The sequence below is a fragment of the Gavia stellata genome, chromosome 19 (assembly GCF_030936135.1).
Source record: "Gavia stellata isolate bGavSte3 chromosome 19, bGavSte3.hap2, whole genome shotgun sequence".
Classification (NCBI taxonomy): domain Eukaryota; kingdom Metazoa; phylum Chordata; class Aves; order Gaviiformes; family Gaviidae; genus Gavia; species Gavia stellata.
In genome coordinates, this window is record NC_082612.1 from 17,784,197 (window position 1) to 17,804,864 (window position 20,668).

The 20,668-nt window shown below is 37.5% G+C and overlaps 1 protein-coding gene across 1 annotated transcript in view; it reads right to left on the reverse strand.

Moving 5' to 3' along the window:
• The window catches only part of LRBA (LPS responsive beige-like anchor protein), a 426,037-nt gene that overhangs the window by 83,715 nt on the left and 321,654 nt on the right, over positions 1-20,668 (reverse strand). Inside the window, exon 50 of the mRNA XM_059826740.1 lies at positions 12,422-12,574. Coding sequence (XP_059682723.1) covers positions 12,422-12,574 — 153 coding nt within the window. The remainder of the gene's footprint in view (positions 1-12,421; positions 12,575-20,668) is intronic.

Genomic DNA, 20,668 nt, shown 5'->3' on the forward strand with positions numbered 1-20,668 from the left:
ATCCTAAACCTCATGATAAAAGGAGCAGGAAAAAGGGGAATCTTTCAGTCAAAGATGTGTGATTAAGAAAGAAGCATTCACCTCTAGGAAACCCCGTGGCTCACTTCAGGGAATACCAATGGGATACATTCCTTACCTTCCTCCTGCATTGGGACTTACTCTTGTTAGGGAAGTGAGAAAACTGACGTATAACAGAGATGGCCATCTGGCAGACCACGGCGAGACCCAGCTTGCCAGGCGGTTTGATCTGATCCTCTAGCATGCCTGCCCATCACCAGCTCAACCAAACTGAGGATAATCTTTATATATGCTGCAGCAGAAAGGTGTATAAATCAAATCAAAACCAGCAGGATTTATAGTATCAGATATGAAACTGAGCTAACATGACTGTGTTGATCTAGCCAGAAATAAAATTGACCCCAAGTACATGGCATTTACTGATTTCCAGTGCACAGCCCAGCTCACGGCAGTCTTCTACATAACCACAATATCAAAGTGGTAGGTAAAACAACGCAAGTCAGCACACTACTTACACCTCAGGTACAAGGGCCCATAAATGGGTCATAATCAGGTTAGATGACACCACGTCCCATGGGAGGAATCTCAAAGCAAAGCAACATTTTCCATTAAGTGGTCACCCGTGGTTACAACAATAAAATAGGATCTTCTTACTATATTTGGGAGAGAAACATCCAAACCCAAAAGAATTAATCTGAATGTTGCTCTCTTCCAAACTTTTCTAAACCGCTAATGCATACGGGGCAAACTGCAACTGGGACTGAGTTCAATAAACATGTGTAAAGCCAGAGAGGAACGCAATCTGCTAAAAATCTGAGAATGGCTTGGATCTGTCCACGCTAGCAGTAAAACTAGGCTTAAAAAAGCTCTGGATGTGAGCTACGTTTGTATGCAGCTTTGGAATGGATTTTAATCATAGCTTAATTCTGGTGTATACACAGCCCAAGGGTGTGCCTGCATAATGTGCTTGCATCAGTCTGAAGGGAGGGTATTGACAGTGCAGACATCCAAGACCACTGCAGTATGGCTAGTTCACGTGCTTTTTGTATCTTAAAGAAAGGTCTAATAAATTAACTGACTATAAATAAAATAGCCCTATCAGAATATGCAGCAAGATTTAATTCTTCGTTTATTTAGTTTAGGCAAAATATATTAAAAACCTATTTTGTAAAAAGTTACTCCGTGATTTATTATGAAAGCAGAGAACACTCCAGCAACTCTTGGAGCATGCTCTCACCATCTTCCACTCCTAATCCTCATTACAAAGTTCTTATTCTGCCTCAGAAAGCAGATGGCAAGAGATAATGTCGGTAACAATTAGGAGGCTTCACTGCCCTTAAGGACTCTTCTGCTATACACTTGTAATATTTTTGTCAGAGATTTTTAGAAACAGGATACTTTGCACTATTTTATTCTAGGTATATACTGTTTGGAACATCCCCAAGACAATTACACAAGTTTTGTTTTGTTGAGGTTTTTTTTTTCCTTTAAACAATGGAGAATGTTGTCGGTTTTATTAATTAAAAATGTAGACATTATAAATGAAACGTCCAACATTGCTTTCATTCTACACATTGCAAAACTAAAACCGCCTGAGTTTCCTAGTATTTTTAATCAACTTCCCCTAAATTACTTGCATGCTGCTGAACCTTTCATGTTTTTATGAGCCCAGTTCAACTTGCACTAACAACTAACTTGGATCAGATCCAAAACGTCTTCTTAAACTGTGGCTTAGAGAAATCCTACCCATTTGGACAAGGACAAACACAAAGAACCTCACAAGACTATATATTATGTCACTTTATCTACGCAGAATTTTGTCTGCTTATGACCTATTTGAATGTCAATTGTATTCTTACTATTATTAACATCTTTAATCTTGCTTTACAAGCTGTTGCCTTTTATTAACAATACTAGTCTACCTAAATAAAATCCAAAGAGGAAATAAAACTTCAGAAAGAAAAGAAAAAAAAAATGCTGAGGGATAGATAGATTTCGTACAATTAACATGTTGGAGATTAATTTTGAAACTTCACTATTTAAGACAGAGAAAAGAAAATTACTTCCAAAAAGAAATAAGCCAGGCTAGCTTGGTTCTACAGCCTTCTTTGAGTTACCCAAACCTTATCTTTCTATAGAGATACTGTCCGATATCCTCCTGCAAAGCAGCTACATTAATGGAAGATATACCTGCCCTCTGTTGCTCATTAAAGCTCCCCTCTGCCAAAAGCTACTACGCCTCAGGTCTGCTACAGACACGAGCAAATGAGGACCCCCTAACGTGTTTGTCAAACTGAACCATGCTAGACAGCTAAAACATTTTTTAACTAGTTAGACTAACCTGGAGAGGGTCAGGTGAGCACAAGCATGAGCAATTCTAGCTCTGGCGTTTTTACTAACCCTCCTCTACTTCAGAGGGAACTTTTGTGCTTCAAAAGCAGAACAATTATATTGGTTTAAATTGCAGATTATACGGCATTTGTAGCTATTAGAGAATGAAATAAGGAAATTAAAACTGGTCTTTTATTGAATCCGGTTCTGTAGTTGACTATATACCTCACGAATTTCACTAATACAGTTCAACAGATCAGCAAGTAAGTACTTAGAGGGGTACCTTGCAGCTAGCATGCGCGCCCTTTTAACTAATGAAGATTCAGAGTAAAAATTACAGCCCAAGAGATTTGGGTTTGCTTGAATTGCTTCAAAAAGAGAAACTGGAAAAGGAATTCACAGTCCTTGATTATGTAAGGGTGGACCAACCATCTGACTGAAGGAACCCACCGCCCAGTACATTTACTACTCGGGTGAGCGAGACCTTGATTGTTAAAAGCCTGCATTTGTTTTGCTAAATACATTCTCCTACTTGACTGATGGGCTATAGTTTGGCCTCTCCTTAAACCAAAAGGGCTACACCTGAACTTCCAATTAAAGGGTAACAACTGGCAGATGTGAGGGAACATCTAGCAGGAGGTTGATGCTGAGCAGATGGGCCAGGGTGCAGCAGCCTTTTCCATCAGTTTCCACCCACTGCTTTTGCAAAAGCGCATAATCATCACCAGCCTGACGCTACGCTTCCTCAAGCAGCAGCATGATACTCCCTGCAGAGCGCTGGGCTGCTACAGTTAAACGAATATCAGAAACACAGCTCACCAGAGCTTGTCTAGCTCTACAAGTCCACACTGCTGACTGCGGTTTAATGAGATACCAACTTGGACAGAGAAAATAGTTTAGGAAGTTTCCACTCCGAAATATTTGTACTTGCGCTGCGTTGCAGCTAACTCTGCCATTATTTGTGCCAATGCCACCACTGGTAGAGCAATATTGTCACTAAAATAATAAGCTAGGTCAGAAATAAGGCTTTTCCATATCATTTCAGTGATCTAGTTTAAAGTGCAGCCTCACAAACATTTGTTCCTGAACAAAGACACAGATGGGGAACTATGGCTAGGAAGAAGAGAGGGGGGACTCACCTTAGCTACATCCCTGCAAGTCCTCTCTGTTTTGGAACTCTGACTTCCGATTTTCCTTTCTATAAAGCCAGAAGATCTGTTATACAGGACTAAAGTATCATTAATGTGATATGGTGAAGAACAAGATACTTCTATTTATTAGAGCAAGAAGAGGTGGGGCTTCTGTTTCTCTAATGAAAATTTTATATATTCCTCTAGAGCTTGTGTTAACCACTGAATGGAAGATCTTGTATTTCATACTACATGCTTTGTACTGCCTAACAAACCAGGTATCTTTTTATTTGTATAAACGTTCACAGTCCCTTTCTGGTTCCTGTTGTTGCTTTTAGTGTTCTGAGTCTAATTACACATCCTTTGAAAAATATTACTTTGTAGCAAATTTTAATTTTTCATTTCATGAACAACCTTTACATGAAATAGAGAATGTCATTTCCTGATGCATCTTCTCAGTACTATTCATTATATTGTATGCTTTTATTATGCTCCTTCTTATTCTCGTCTCTTCTAGGAAGAAGACACTCTTTCCTCGTACGAGAGTTTTTCCTACCTCTGTATCATTGTCATAAGCTTTCTCTGTACCCCAGATGGTTTTAGCCACATTACTGTTCCTCATCGCAGGCTTTCAAAAAGTGGAGTCTTGCCAGGGAAAAGCACTGAAAGCAAATCCTCAGCTGACTTTTTTTGTATCCTTCCATGTAGGGCACAGATGGCCGTGTTTTCTCAACCCCTCCCCTACTTCAGCTGAAGACCACAAATTCTCAGTTTATTTCTCCACAGCTCCACGTACGCAAATGTTACCAAAATCTCACTTTCTTTTCCAACACTTGGGACGGACACTCCTCTACATTCTGACTGTATTATTACAAATACTTTATTTCAAACAAACTACCCATCAAATTCATTAGCAGCATATTTTCACACGTGATCCATAAATAAACTTTAGACAACACCAAAACAAATCCAACACCACCATATCCTACCGGGTCTCTCACCAGGACATTCTGTTGTACGGAAGTCAGTAGTTCACCTTACAGGAGTAACAAGTTGCAATATTTCTTTGTAAAGTAACTTCCAATCACAGACTGTAACTCTGAGTAAATTGAGTAAGAAACTGCCATCGCTTTCAAACTTTTTTTTTCCCCTTGCCTATACGGAGCTTGCGATGCAATTTTTCCACGTTAATCAAAATTCTTAGTACATTTTCAACAGTATCCCTCAGAACACCGTTTACAGGGAGTGCCCAGGCACAGCACTGGGAGAACAGACAAACAGAAGACAGACGGATTTAGTGAACACCTGTTAAATGGGGCAATGGCTCCAGCACAATTGTTTCCCACTTCATTTCACACAGTAATAACTTTAATGTCCTCCACGGACTCGCTTTCAAACACCAGTTCTACAACATCACACAACAAAAGAGCTGAAAGCAAATTTAATTGTCTCGATTGCTTCCAATCAGCTTTTTTGGATAAAAGCAAATTTACCTACCTTAGTTTTCCTTTGTTTTTTTTAAACGGTACATGCTCGAACTGTGGCTTTTTATAATCCTTCCCAACTGCCTATCATTCTTCTCCATGTTTTAATATTTATCTCGGCTATGACAAATTCTCTTACCCTAAGAGAAAATTTGCATCTCTCATCACTCTCTTGAATGTCCATAGTCTTTTAGGCTTTGTTTCCTTTTGATTCTTCTACATCCATCCTGGCTTTTGTTACTACTTTATATCTTTTTTGTTTCATTTTGCTCTCATTTAAAATATTTGTACTTTTTGGTTTTTCTCCTGCTCACCTTGTTTAGTCTGAGACTTCACTGAGATAGGTGCATTACAGATAACTGTGTAGTGTCATAATGATTAGCAAGTAATTTAACTATTTTCAGACTGTGATAGGTTGGGGTTTTTTAAAATATGAGAGAATCATACTAGAATTATTTAATACCTTGAATCTTCTGAATGATGAAGATTGGCAAATTTTGATCCCAGCTTCTTTAATTTTTTTTTCCACAATAGCAAAGACAGACAGACTACCCAAGAAATCACATTCCATGATTCCATTCAGCTTCCTTTATTCAGGAAGACTGGCATCTATCACACGTTCAGAAATTACTTAAATGCAAGCAGGTGTGGACTTCTTTTTATATTTATTTTACTCTGCTTACAGTCTTAAAGTCCAGAATTTAGTTGTAATTTCAATAAAGTAATTTGCATGCAGAGTTTACAAGAGATGGGAGGAATGGCAAACAAGATGTAATGAAGGTATTATTATGGAAAGACTAGATTTTACAAACTCTGCTTTCCCTTCCTATTTACATACCCGGGCTGGATAGAAATGAAATCAATGCTTTTGGCTAACAAATGATGATACGCTACCTTTGTTACTGCTTTCATTGAAAAGGCCAAAAAGAAGTTTCTTTACATCATCACATTTTTGCTTTTTACTATATATTAACTTTGTCCTACAGACGCACCTCTCCAATGTATTCCATCATATATACTATCCAACCCCCATCTTCCAATATTAGCATATTTTGGTGTGTTATGAAACCAAAACTGCACGCTTTCAGCATTTTAAGACAAGTTCTATTCAAAAGCATGGCTCGAGTTCACTTTTCATTACCTCCCTCATATGCTTGAATATATTTGACTTTCTTTGAATAGCAGTCTCCTTTACAAATTAAACCAATAAAAATTCTTACCTGAAAATTAGTAAAACCAATATTCCAACAGAACTGGATTTAAATAAACGTGAATTTCTGGCTATATTTCTTAGATGGCACTTCAAGAAAAATAAGTAGATATCCCCCTTTCAGAGGATATTGTCTAAATCTTATATTGTATAGCCTATAATTTCCAAAGAAAGGCCACAAGACATCAGAAATACAATTGGAAGTAACACTTCAATCGCATATCTATTTCATGAAGTAAAGAGTTTGAAAGAACTGGTATCAACACTCTTCTCCTCTTTCACCATGATCCATCACCTCTCTTCTAGATGAACAGATATCTAACGTGCCAACAGAACCACCTAGAAGAGCCCGAATTGAGTGAAGAGTTCACAGAGCTATGATTTTCCTTCTCCTCTGTTCTACACTCAAATCCTGTAAACGTTTCCGATCAGCTCGGATTGCCAGAAGCATCTTCACCACGCGGTGTACACAGACCAAGCTGCATTCCAGCTGTTCAAGACTATATCCAATCCTGCTTGAACCAGAATTTCAAAGTAGGTGCTGCACAGATAACAACTCGGATGTCGCTACTTAACCCGGTTTTCATTTTAGCCTTTTTCCTGCTCTCTGATGTTTTTAACGTATTTAACGAGTAAGCTATTACCAGCAATATATGAGTAATAATCTAGCAATCTATCACTAGTAATCTGCACTTGTGAGCCTTAATTCATACAGTTCATATCCACATGATTTTCTACAGCACTTGCTGTAACACCTTTGTAAATACACAGCTGTGGAACCAGGAAAAATACCATGGAGAGATTTTTCCAAGATAATACGAAAAATCCACTACATTCCAAGTTACAGGCACTGCCTTAACTGCTGCTTCAATATCTTTATTTGACTAATAGCAATAGTTTTAATAGAGTGAAAGTAGCATATCTTCTTGAAAGCAACTTCCATTCACTTTCCATGGACAGGAGAGAGTGACGACTCACCAAAACTGCAGTTCTGAGTATCGCTGGTGTGGCAGTTGGCAGGGAATGTTGTTTTTTCAGTGTTTTCTGGTGCAAGGTGGAGCAGCCTGTGCTAAAAAATAATGCACCACATCGACCGATAATGGTCGTCTCATTCTCACTGCAGATCTTTCTTACCAACCAGGGGTTCTTAATATTGATTCATTTTGCTCCACTAAAATTTGTATTAGGGTGAATGGCTGGCCTACCCTTCCTCTCCATTTTACTTATCATGCCAGGATAAATTTTGCATATAGTACCTTTATGTATTTAAGTATTTCATTTGTTTCAGAAAGCGTCCTAGCTTCCAATCACTACATTTTCTATTATTTGAAAATTGGATTTCAAAACTTTCAATCCAGCACAGTAATCTCATCACTTTTCTAATTTGTCTTGCATTTTCCCCAGCATTGAATCAAACAGATAAACCACTAATCATGACAGGACTAACTCTGCAATAAAGCACTAAAACACTTAAATTGAGACATATTGTGGAAAGCTGTCTTGACAGACCTCAACAACTTTATTATCATTGAAGCAATCTAATTCTCAAAAAGCTGAGGCTCATCAAAGCTGTGTGAAATTTAGTTATTATCAGTTGATTAATAGTTTAAAATTAGTTCTTACCTATTCAGACATCCAACCTTCAATGACAGGACAAAATAGACCACTTTTCTATTCAGAACCAACAGAAGTGCCTTATTGGGATTTTTCGCTATTCCTAACTAGCAGTGGGAAGTATGGGACTCTTCCTTGGGTTGCACCTGGTCTTTGTGAATGTCTGCTCTGTCACTCATGATAAGGGCACTTAAGATTTCTGTCAGTGTCAGCTCTAATGGGGTAACTATAACTAACAAGCAAAGTTACATTTCTAAACCAGAAAACTATTCTAATGGAAGGCAGCTAACATAACTAAGACTGTGAAGCCAACCAAAGAGCCCAGAAAAATCTGTTTAAAAGGATATACCTATTTCAGTGCCTGACAACTACTGCTCTAGTTTTTAAGATGTCTGTATCCAAACATTATTGAACATCTACCTCTATACTCTTCCCTTCCCACTTTACTTCCCATTTCTTTTTCCCATACGTCTTTCAGAAGCATGGGAGAACCAAAAAATTGTTGGGTATCTTCTTTTTATTAGGTATCAGATCAAGTTAGCATTCTCCCCTTCGCTCACACACTAATGCGCTAAAGATACCATAACTTTGAAATAATAAAGTGAGGATGCAATAGTATGTTGCATTTGGGATTTTTCTGTTTTGTTTGGTGGAGGAATTATAGTTTTATCTCATTTAAAAATTCGTGGGTTTTTTACTTTTATTAAGCTGATACTATAATTCTTATTAGACACACACACACATATATATAAAATGATGGAATTATACAATAATACAATTACTGTCAACCGCATCTGTGTAAACTGAAAAATATTTTCAGATATCTTAGCAGTTATTCTATGGCACTAAATAGAATACAGAGCTACAGAGGTCTATGATAAGGTTTCCAAATGGTAAAAACCCAGTCACTTTTCCATCAAACTGTAGCCTGTCTCAGAGAAGAACATCCTACCCCCCTCCACCGATCTGTGCTATTATAAAATACTGTGCTATCGCAAACTAATACAAAGTACCAACTGTACGCAGAAGCAATACATGCATTTTACACTTCTTTTTATTGCTCAGAATGACATCCTGATGCTATCGTTTAGCTCATCATGACATTCCATCAATCACAACCCAGCTTTAATTATACACCATTCTGCTTTTTCTCTCAGAGCAAACACAGAGGACATGCAACGACCTATTTCAATTAAAATACATACTTTATAGAATTAAAAATAGGTCGGGAATCACTTTTAAATCAGCTATCAGCCTGTCAATTAATGTTCTGAACCCCTGCTATTGACCCGGTACTGTACAAGCTGTTATTATGCACTGGCCTACGTATCATCTGTTCGCCGTGCTGGTTTGTTCCAGAAAGACAGACAGCTGCAAGGGTATATCCCTGTTCGACCTGAGGACCATCTGACTTTAATTGTAGCACACAGCTTGATGTGGGTCTGGTTATGAGAAGCCAAAGTATCACACTGTAATAATCTGGAAAAGCAGAAACCTGCCAGCACAAGGCTGCAAACAGGGGCTCGGGCTGTCTGGCTGGCTGACGGGCTGCAGGAAATATGATTAATGAGCAAGGTATAATGATATCAGGAACCCGATTAGCACCACAAAAAGGTCACAGATCAAAGTGGTATGCATTTCATGAGCTCCAATCATTGTATAAGATCTGTGGACTTAAAGAGATAAACTGAACTGCAAAAAGAAGAAATATCTATGTGTGATAGCTTACAAAATGAGCACTTACAATACTACGATCCCTATTTTGTCTGAACCAGGAAGCAGTAAGGAAATACGAACTGAATGGATCAGTCCATACCACATTGTAGCGCGCTTTTTTTGGTAGTATTTGAGAGGAACTGAGCTTTAAGCACTCTTCCTGAACACACCTATTCAACTCAAAAATAAAACGACGCTGATTTGATGCTGATGGTAGCCAATCCACAAAGTATTAACAAGAAAAAGCAATTTAATATTTGCATATAATTTTCTCAGTTTTATTCCACGGCAGATTACAGAGGGCATCATCCATACCAGCACTAACAGGGCCACCACCACCCATGACAAGGTTAACTATGTCACACAGAAGCAGATAACGCAATTCATTGGCACAAAGGTTTAAATTTAATGCTACCAGAGCGACCAAAACTTGGTACCTGAACTATAGCGACAGCATCAGGGACCTACAGTGTCACCAGAAGGGATGACGTCTGACACACTTTAATATACCGTCACTTGGTAAATTATTTCTTACTTTCGTAATTAACGTAAGCCCTAAAAAAAAAATTCTGTTCTGTCCAATGAGGCAATACTTGAAAATGGCATGTTCCTGTAAAAGTTCTTTGTTTTGGAAAACTCTAATTTATGGCAACTTTTGCACGTTCTTTCAATACGCCATTTGACAAGTGGTACTGCAAGGTCTGCTTTCACAGTGGAAGTTATGAAGCCAAGCAGATTACTAGCAAAGCCTTTTTCATTAAAATAGTTTCAAAAGTCACAATCACTAATGAATAATTACTTGGGGGGGAAAAAAGTATATGAGAAGGCAACATTAATTATATTTCAATAATAAATATGATTTTTCAGTTTCATAAGAAATGCTGAGTGAAATTAAGGAAATGACAAAGTAATTTTAATCTTCATCATTCAGATATACCAAAGTTAACACACTGCTGTTTTCGGATTACTTTTTCTTGAAATGAAAGTTTTGGATATGTAACAAGCACTTCCCTCATTCTAGAGTGTGCTGAACTGCTTTTTTTCAGGATTTAACAAAATAAAGATGCGCTTATTGTAGACTGTACATAAAAAGAAAAAAAATGCATTTGGAATATGGGATGAAATCATGACTTGCTAAGAGAAGACTTTAAAGGGATTTTACATTTTGAGCCCGAGTTTAACAGTAATAACGGAAAAGCAGCTTCTTCCTGCTGCTGAAGCACTTCATCCTGAGAATATAGCACAAGTGAGAGATACCAGAGCGCGCTGCAAGAAAGGCAGACACTAGTAGGAAAGACTTTGGGAAATGATGGAAGGAGGAGGGAAGGGTAGGTCAGCGTGTACAGAGAGGTGAGGGTGAGAAAAACCACCAAGGCTAGAAACGAGGAAAAGAACATTAAGAGCTAAAAATCGTAGAAGAGGAGGAAGCAGGAGATGGAGAGTAACTTCACAGCGGGGAAAGCCAGATCCATAATTAATAGAATGCGAGCTGTATTTTATGCAAAAGCTAAAACACCACAGTCCTGAGAGACCAAGGCCACAGGCTGCCTTTGACAAGTCTGCCTGAGAACACAGCATTTCATTTCTCAGGTTATCTGGAATCACCAACGCACGCCAAGCTCAAAAAGGTGTCAGACTACCTCCGCAACCTACTACCTATTAGCGCAACTGTGAGATCAAAAGTTGCCTTTCAATATGGTTTGCCAAGTAGTCCTGTTAAATGTTAGTGTATTTCATACCTCGTTTAAATAAAATTTGCACATACTTCTGTATGAAGCAAAACACTAAATTCACCTAACATACTTTGTGATTATTATGGTGCACCCTACAACTGCCTGCAGAAATCTAGGCCAGATAACATTTCTGAAGACCACGGTATCATGTCACCAGTAAAAGTGCAGTGTAAAGCATTGTGATAACTCATAAATCACAGACTTCCTCTGATGTGACTGTTCTGCAATTTTATGACTATGAGGTCTGATGTTCTGCCAACAACAGAACCTTCTCAATTCTCATTTTCTAATTTAGGAATATCAGAACGTTATCAAGTCTTAAGCCTGGTATTTGAAAAGTTTTTGAGAGTTTCCGTGCCTTAATTCAGGATTTCCCAGTCAGCTGACTACCACATGAAAACTGCAGCCTCATTTTTCAAGATTCATTAAAAAAAGCTTCTCTAATTTATTTATTTTAGAGTGCCACCGATGCAGAATCCTTTCATTTTGAGAAGAGCCTAATGTAGTAACTTTGAGAATGCACTGAAACACCACCAACGACACTGTTAACAGCGATCCTGTAATTCATTACGCTGCTGGGAGGACACAGTGAAGGTGCTAACGACAGGATTTTCCAAAACAGGGAAGAGAATAGTAATACAGGCTTGGGGAATAAAGCAGGCAAAGGAGAATTCCATTTTATTTTCTTGTAAAAAACGCTCTGAAAAATATCAATTTAATGGAAGAAATGGAAGAGGTGGCAGAAGATTTAAAAGGCAACCTTCTTTCCTGTGGTGTTCACTGATCTTTGGAGTTAAATGGATACTAAAATTAAAAAACCCTAAAATTACATTTAAGCAATCAGAGTGAAAAATATTTCTATGATTAAACAAGCTTTTTCAAGTCTGCTGTAAAGTGATGATTTTATTAGCTCTTTCGAACCACAAGAGCTGACATACAAATGGGATAAGATCTCCTGCCTACTTAGACCACACTCAAACTTTTTTGAGCCATTAAAGAATGAGCAATACTAAATGCCTTTTTTCTCCCTAAACTTGTAAATTTAACATTTCTTCAGATTATTTCAAGCCATAGTCCTACGGAAATTATAAATAGCTATATATTGCAAGCAAAGACCCAAATTATTTCAGAAGAATCTTGCAAGACAAATGTTAATAGACAGACAATAGAAGATAGCCATCTTACCAGTCTGTTTATGCGAACAAATTCTTCTGGTGTTTTGGCCCATGGTGGAAGTTCAACATCAGACACAACTGTTCCATCATCCATCACTCCCAGATTGTAATTGTTGCTGTTGACAAATATCTCTGGGAGGTAATAGAATTCAGGAATCAATTCCTGTAGATAAATGAAAAACAATGCCATGTTATAAATTCTGTCAGAGAATGCACTTTGTCCTGTTAAAAAAATAATTATTAGAATGGCATTAGGCAAAGAGAATATACAAAATCCTCCCACAGGCATCCCCCTCCCCGCCTAGAAGGGGAAAATCCCCTTTTTCACACTTCCTAAAATGTAAACCTTTAGATATGACAAATCCTTATTGTGCTTTTCACACAACAAAGAACTAAGACACAACAGGCTATGAAACAAAAAAGTCCGAACATTGGTTTTGATTGCATATTATGCACAGAGAAACTTAGAAAACTGAAGTCATGAACATCACCTGGTACAAATAATATTTAGTGGAAAGCAACAGACAACCAAGGATGTCAAGATGTTGGAGAAAACTGCTTCTCTCACATTGTAATACAATCCACATTTTAAAGTGCTAATGCACAAATGGCAGCCTGTAGTTTGGGTGGAAGTAGTGCCACATATATTAATTACAAAGGTGTAAAACCCAGTTATACTCTGATTCTCTCTAACATAAAGGGTCTAAGAACTTAATGTTTAGGCTATTATCTAAGATCGTTCAATGCCCAGAAATAATTTTTTTTTGTAAATTCTAAAATACCTGGAGTTACACCACATGTTCAGAAAAAACCCACACAGTCAAAGCTGAATCAAGTCATTATTTTTCCTTCATGGAAAGGTCATTAACTCAATTATGTGTCCAGTCTATAATTACAGGAAAGAACCATGCATAATTTCACACACACAGAGGAGGAAAAAAAGGAAGGAATTTCACATGGTTACAAGGTCTGTGTATGCGTTAAATTCCTCGTCAGGATCATCACCGTGTTAAACAAGGGTGCTCTGTAGGCCTGTGCTGAACAGGACTGGAACGCGGCACTTAACATCTCCACGGCTGGCCCGCCCTAGCACTTCCGCAGGCAGAGCCTGCTACCCTAAACACGGTCGAGGAAAAAAGGCAAGCACCTACAGCAAAGGAACTGTAACTTCCAAGTCTTAGGAAAAAAACAAAGTAATATTAATGGCTAAACAAAGCATTTTTTAAAGCAGAAAATGGTACGTTCTAGTGCAGAATTGAACACAACATGCCAGGAAGCAAACTTAAACTCAAAAGCATAAGGATTTTCTCCTGGGTAAGTGGAGTGTTTCCCCGTTTTGCAAACAGACATGCAACTTTCTAAGTTGTCATTTATTTTGTAAAATATGCACTGGGATATACATAAACATCTCTAAGTTAATGTGATTAGAACCTTATTTACGCACTTTTATAAACGTCTGCAAAGTCCTGGCATAACACTTAATAGAAAAAGCCTATTAAGACATAACGTATATATTTCTGCCCTTAATGTATTTTAAAGGTGCTTTTTTTTGTGGAATTTGATGTTGAGACTTAAATACACCCAATAAACCTGGCAATTTGATGGATTCAGAAAAATTGAGCCACTAAATTAGAGAATTTACTTCCTTTGTAAAGAAAGGATCAATACGTGTAATTGCTTCAGGAAGTGTATTTCATAGCAAATGACTGGTGTAAAATTGGTCTTCCATAGAGCAAGTGCAAACTGCATGCCACTTAAGAGGTAGAAAAAAAACCCAGACTGCCCCACTGGCTTTGTCTATGGTGGGTGTAGTACGTAGCTACGTCAGAAGCTCAGCAGATCAGATCTGAAACCCAGCCTTGACATGGGTCAATGGATCAGTGGTCTCCCAGATAGCCCCTCGGGGCCAGCTATGGCATGAGCAGCTTTCCAAATGGCTGAGTGCAACCGGGAGGTCATCAGATTGCGGACAAGGTCAATCCGAAGTAGCCAGGGCAAAGACAGGAAAGATCAAGCAGGAATTAAGCTATTATCACCTCCATCCTTGTGTGAAACACTGCTTGGCTTTGAATTGTACATCTTTTTGTTTACAGTCACCTTAATTAACTAGGCAGGGTAAAAACATGCTTCTGTACCAAATGCTTGACAAGTACTTGATAAAAAGAGATTTGAAACTATTTAATTGGATAAGTGAAAGAACAAGAATGTAGCAAGGATAAACGTTTGTAAAAAAGAAAGTACTCGAACACTGAAGTCTCTGTAGTTTTTATCATCACAGACAGAAACTAACAAAGAAAAAGCAGAGACACTGGACTATTAATTCGATAGCAGCACGCACCACAAATATGAAACCATACCATGATTCTGAATACTTAAAACATAAGCTCATTACATGTGTTACTGATGGTTTGGGGTTTTTTTTATATATATCTGTACAGCTATTCATTAGTTTCTTTCAAGATCAGAAAACATTTGGCTTGCTAGAACACACATTGTTTTCATTAGATTACACAGAAACAATATGCTGCCTGGAAACTTAAAAATTATCAGTAACTCCTGTTAGTTTGACTATCAGAAACTTTTCATAAAACCTTATTCCATTCCTTCAGAAATGAGTTTTCAGAAAGTTTTTCACTGTCACCATAACGATACAATTTTACAAAAGGAGCTTCTTTATTCTCCAATTTTCTTATCGTGACCCCGTGCTAGCAGTTACACATGGGAAAAGGGGGCGCAAACAGACACGCCGGGCCATTCCAATCGAGAAGTACTCAGCGCCAATTTTCAATGCCTTTATACGGGTGAAAATGTTAAAGGCCAACAGTTTTTCCTAAAACCAGCAAATAAACCTGATAATAAAATATTTTGGTTTTATCAGGTTTACGAATATTCTTCATGCATTCGGTAACTGCAGTCCTTAACAGTCCTTCCAACTCTGTTTGTGGGGTCTTCTTTTTTCTTAAAATAGCCACATCACATGCACAGACTGACACTAAGACAGCAGACGCTGACTCACGTGTGTAATTCCCTTAACAACGGAACTTTTTGGATACCTGAGAACGTGAAAAAGATTCATTAATGCACTTTTTGCTTGTTTTTTGAGGGGGGGAGGAAGGAGTTGCTTGTGGTTTCACACAAATAGCACACGAAGATGCAGAACCAGCCAGGAGGGGCCGGCCTGAAGGGCCATTTAGTATCTCACCTGGAACAGTGACAAGGACTAGAAGACTAAGAGAGGGAAAATATAGACTTTCCACGGATATTCTGTCAGCTTCTTACAGTTAAATGGTTTTGCACTGATCTGTACTTCTGATTTTTAAAATCATTAATCATGGCTTCCACACTGTAGTTTCGTCTACAAAGGGTTTTTGCTTTAGCTATTCTAAAACTGCTTGTTAACAGTTCCAGTGGATGGTTCTAGTATCCATATTGTGAAAACCAGTAAACAGTAATTCCTTACTCACTCTTCTATATGCCCCTTCTGGATACCATAGACCTAGATCATCACACTCTTTCTCAGTGGTCTCTTGTTGCAGGCTAAAGGGTTCGAGTCAATTTAGATTCGTTCCCTCCGGAGGTCTTCCCTTCTGACTGACCATTTTGGTTGCCTTCATACTTTCTCTAATTCTACTGAATCCCTTCTGAAATTTCATGCACTCAGCACATGTATAGAAACTGTAGAATTGTCCCACATTTCTTTTGTTTATACGATTTCACGGAAAAAATGAAAACATCTGTACGATTTGTTGAAGCTCTTGCTTTAGCACAATTGTGTTGAAAATTAGTTTCAAAAATTCCTCTCTTGGAATTCACCAGCTCTACAGGGTAGAGACAGACGCCCTTATGATGAGCAATACTTCACTCCTTCTGCCATGTTTTTGATTTCATTACAGCTGATGAAGGAGCTCATGGTGAGTATCAAAATGAATCTAACACTCAGTATTTATAATGGTACATATTTAAAAAAAAAGAAATTAAGATAAAATTTGCCGTATCAGGATTCTTATTAAAATGCTTGTAAAATTCTGCATATAATTAAAACACAATTTCTCTCTAACAAAAATTGCCCTCTACCACATGGAAACAATGATTCCTAAGGGAACTTCACTAAAAAAGGTTTTTTTAGAAACAAGTAATATCAACAGAACGTCGGTTTAACACTGGTAATTTATTTTCATGTTTGCCACCACACATAAAAAAATCTATACAAGATACTTTGTTTCTTTAGCATAATGAAATGTTATCTTATTCTCTTCTCTTGTTTAGAAAATAATAGACAGATGCATTTTGAAGCAGAGTTATATTATCGCCAAAGGTGTTTAGAAACAGTGACACAGATTCCCTAACCATATTAAAACATTTATAAGATACCAGATTTTCAAACTACATTATTTGACAATCACGTTAAGCAATATTAAGGCTATATATAACCTGTCAAACAGAATAATAAAAATGCATATTAGAAGTCTAGGTTTTTATTCATATTGCCAGACTTTATTTCCTCTGTTAGGGGACTTAAATGGCATTCAAAAAATATATACTAATATATTAAATTAATTCAAATTTCATTTTTTCATCACACTTCAATGTAATAATTTTCATGACTGTGGGAAAGTATGATTTCTAAGTACCCATGAGTTTCCCTCCATCTGCTATATGTGTGTTATTTCTTGCAGAAATAAGAAACTGCCTCAAGACATTGCCTGAAATTCTCCCAACTTGTAAGAAAAATACTTCAGCAGGTTTCCACTAATATTCTAAATTCAATTAATAAAGAAATTAATTCTGTCTATGTCTAATCATCCTGTTAAAGTTCTAAGAGATTATATTTCAAATATTTCCTAGTTCAAGAAAAATACTAAAATCTTCAGTAATTTACAACTAATCAAATTATAAAAAATCCAGATGTTTATTTAGTAGATTAATGAAATATATGATAATCACAATTAGTAGTTGATTCATTATTGATCAATAAGCAGATTTTCTTAAGTCAATACTGCATAAAAAAATGAATCTTTAAGGCACTTTAAATCCTGTTAATATATGGATTATATATACAAAGAATTATTTTACTTTTTACTGAGGATGTATGTAAAAATATGCAATGGTATTTATTGACCATATTTATACACTCTGTAATATGTAGTTCAGGTTAATTTGACAGAGAAAGAGGAAAAAAGTTGTATATACCACTGCATTCCTTTCCTCCACATTTGAAAATTAACTGGGGGTGAAAAGGACTATACTGAATCATAAAAAGGTCCAGATGAAACCCTGAAAGGTCACCTTGTCCACCCTTCCATTCACAGACAATGACAATCAGTATTCTGGAAAGATGTTTCTCTGCCTTGTTCTTTTAAATTTTTCAATGATGGGGACCCTACCTACACCACTAGAAGGTCCTCCTAACATCTAGTCTGCTTTTGCTGCAGCTGGAGCCCATTTCTTGTCCTCTTCAGACTGAATACAAGCTGCAGTTGCCCCTTTTTACACGCATCAATGTGTAGGAGCAGCCTTTTACCTCAGGGACAGCGAGATCCATCCCCACCAGCACTTTCTGACCATTAGTCCCCTCCTGCACGAAGGACGGCCAGCCCACACGCCAGCACCAAGGCTGGCACGGCAGCACGCTGGCACAGGAAGCATACAGCAGAATTCACCTCGATCTAAGGAAGAAATTCTTTACAATGAAAATAATTATATGCTGGAACAACCTCCCCAGGGATGTGGTAGAGCCTCCATCACTGGAGGTTTTCAAGATGGGATTGGACAGGGTGCTAGATAGTCTCATCTAGGCTCCCTTTCTCATGAAAGGTTGGACCAGATGATCTATTGAGGTCCCTTCAGCCTGGGCGCTTCTATCAGTCCATGAACTGAAGTGCACTGGGCCTGCCAGCCAAAATCCCTGGCAGGGCAAAAGCCTTACAACCGCCACTGCCAAAGCATGTTTCTGTCCTGATTCCTCTCTTCTCTAAAGTAAACAACCTAAACCCTTCAACTTCATATCATCGGTCTCATTTTCCAGACGACTGGTCGTTCTCCTTTGGACTTTAGCAAATTTGTCCATAACTTACTTGAAGTTCATTATTTCAACAGCTCCACAAAAAGTTTGGAGCAGGTATTAAAAGTATTTGTTTCGTTTTCAATACAATTATGGCTGGGTATAAAAGAACTAGACCACAGACATCAGATGGAACTCTCTGATCCATACGCCCAGATGTCTATATTTTTAACTACTGCGATTCCCACAGATTACACGGATCTGACTGCATTTAGAATTTTTTTTATTTTTTTTACTCAGAGAAGTATTTTCCTGTTACGGATCTTGGCACAATTTTACAGAAAAACAAATCTTCCATGAAAACCAAAGATCTGCGTCCTAAATATGTTAAAAGTTTAGCTACACCAGACATATAGTTTATGGGGAAAAATCTGCATTACTATGTACCTGCTTCTGAATTTTGCTAGTCATTGCGCTCTTGGACATCTTTGACCTTGCTACTAATATGACATGAAATTTCTCCTATACAAAGGTAATGTTGCCAGTTTGGCAGCAACTTCATTCCTTGCAACTTTTGAAACTCTCGTCTATTAGATGGAGAAGTATAAAACAATGCGAAGCATATGTAGAAAAGCTTATCAGGTTACAGGGTGTCTTAGGCATGCTTGCGTTAGGCAGCCTGTTTCAATAAGCATAAGTTGCCATTTTGCAAAGCTTTGACTTTTTTTTTTTAAATATATATTTTAAAGAAAGTCCTGAAATTTGTCATCCTCCAGTTTCTGAATGTTCCAGCAGCTTGGAACTCTAGAGTTTCTTGCCTCTAGTACCAAGGTTTAAACATATTGCCTAACGTGCCTTCCAATCAGTCGTATTCAATCCTGCAGCCCGCGTGTGCTTACTGTGTGCTCTCTCTGCAGCAACCTCCATTTCCTCCAAAAACATTTTATGTTTCTTGGTCAATTTTAGCCAAATTTTACAGCAGGCTCTAAAGATAATTAAGTTCCTACAAGTTTAAAAAACAATAAGCAGACGGGTAGAGCCAGTGTATCTCTTGAGGGGGCCAGTAAGCGCAGCCTAAGTTCGCATTTTAGTAGTCTCCACAGAAGCTACACAGAGAGGGCACCATAGCAAACGTCCCATCACTGAGAAATTCTTAATTTGAGGCTTACAGCTTTTTTGACAAACGAGTCAATCAATTGCAAGAAGCAAATCCATAGCAGACCAAGCATCATCTATTCTAATACTTGCAGAGGATTTTTTTTTCCTTTATAGAACGTTACAACTATTAATAACTTTTTCCAAACATACAAAACCTGATGCATTATTAGGTAAATGGCATTTTCCCAATGCCCACCTTAATGTTTATTGCCCCTAAAGTTCAATGATGGAGTCCCGATAGAATCTCAAGTCTTCTTGAAGACTTGAAGAATCTCATGCTTGAAAGAAAAAATCCACATTGAATACATGTCACCCAATAATGACTTGGTAATCCACACAACAGTCACAGAAACTAAGCAGTATCTATGAATGCAGGTAACACTACCAGTACTTTAATTTTGTTGCATATTCTATTTATATTTGGTTACAGATCTAACTTGTGCATTATAACAAAGATTTTCTGCACAGAGTTTGTGCTTGTTTGGATAAAATACATCAGGACCCACAGACGGGAGCAGGTTTAACATTCCAATAAAAAGAGGACCCTGTAATTCCTGTGGATACTCAAAAGTTTCCCTGGATGTGTTTCTTTCAGTAAAAATATGTGAAAAAGACATGCGATTACAGGACACATTACGACTGGATTTCTATATCATTTCTTTATCAGAAGCCAATGGAATTTTTTTTTAATAAATGTCTTGCATACGCCTCTAAGAACTCACACCTGAAAACTTTAGCGTGGATGGCTTTTAGTTGTGTAAGCTTTGAAAGGTGTTATTTCACTTAAAATATGCACTGGAAAGGAAGAAAAGTTAAGAAATAATAAAGGACTGAGGTACATGGGCACATTATATAATTATCTGAGTATCTGTCCGATGAGATCAATGTATTAAATTATTTAATTTTGCTTTTACTTTACAGCAACTAGTCCTTTAATTTTAAATATTTCAACAAAGTTAATCAGATGCATTAGCTATATTTTAATGCCGCTGTCTAATTAAGAAGTCATGGCACCAGAACTCAACAAATCTTGTTAAATATTGCATACTGGTAGCCAATGTTCTCTTTATTCTTTTTAAGAACAATTTACAAACCCTG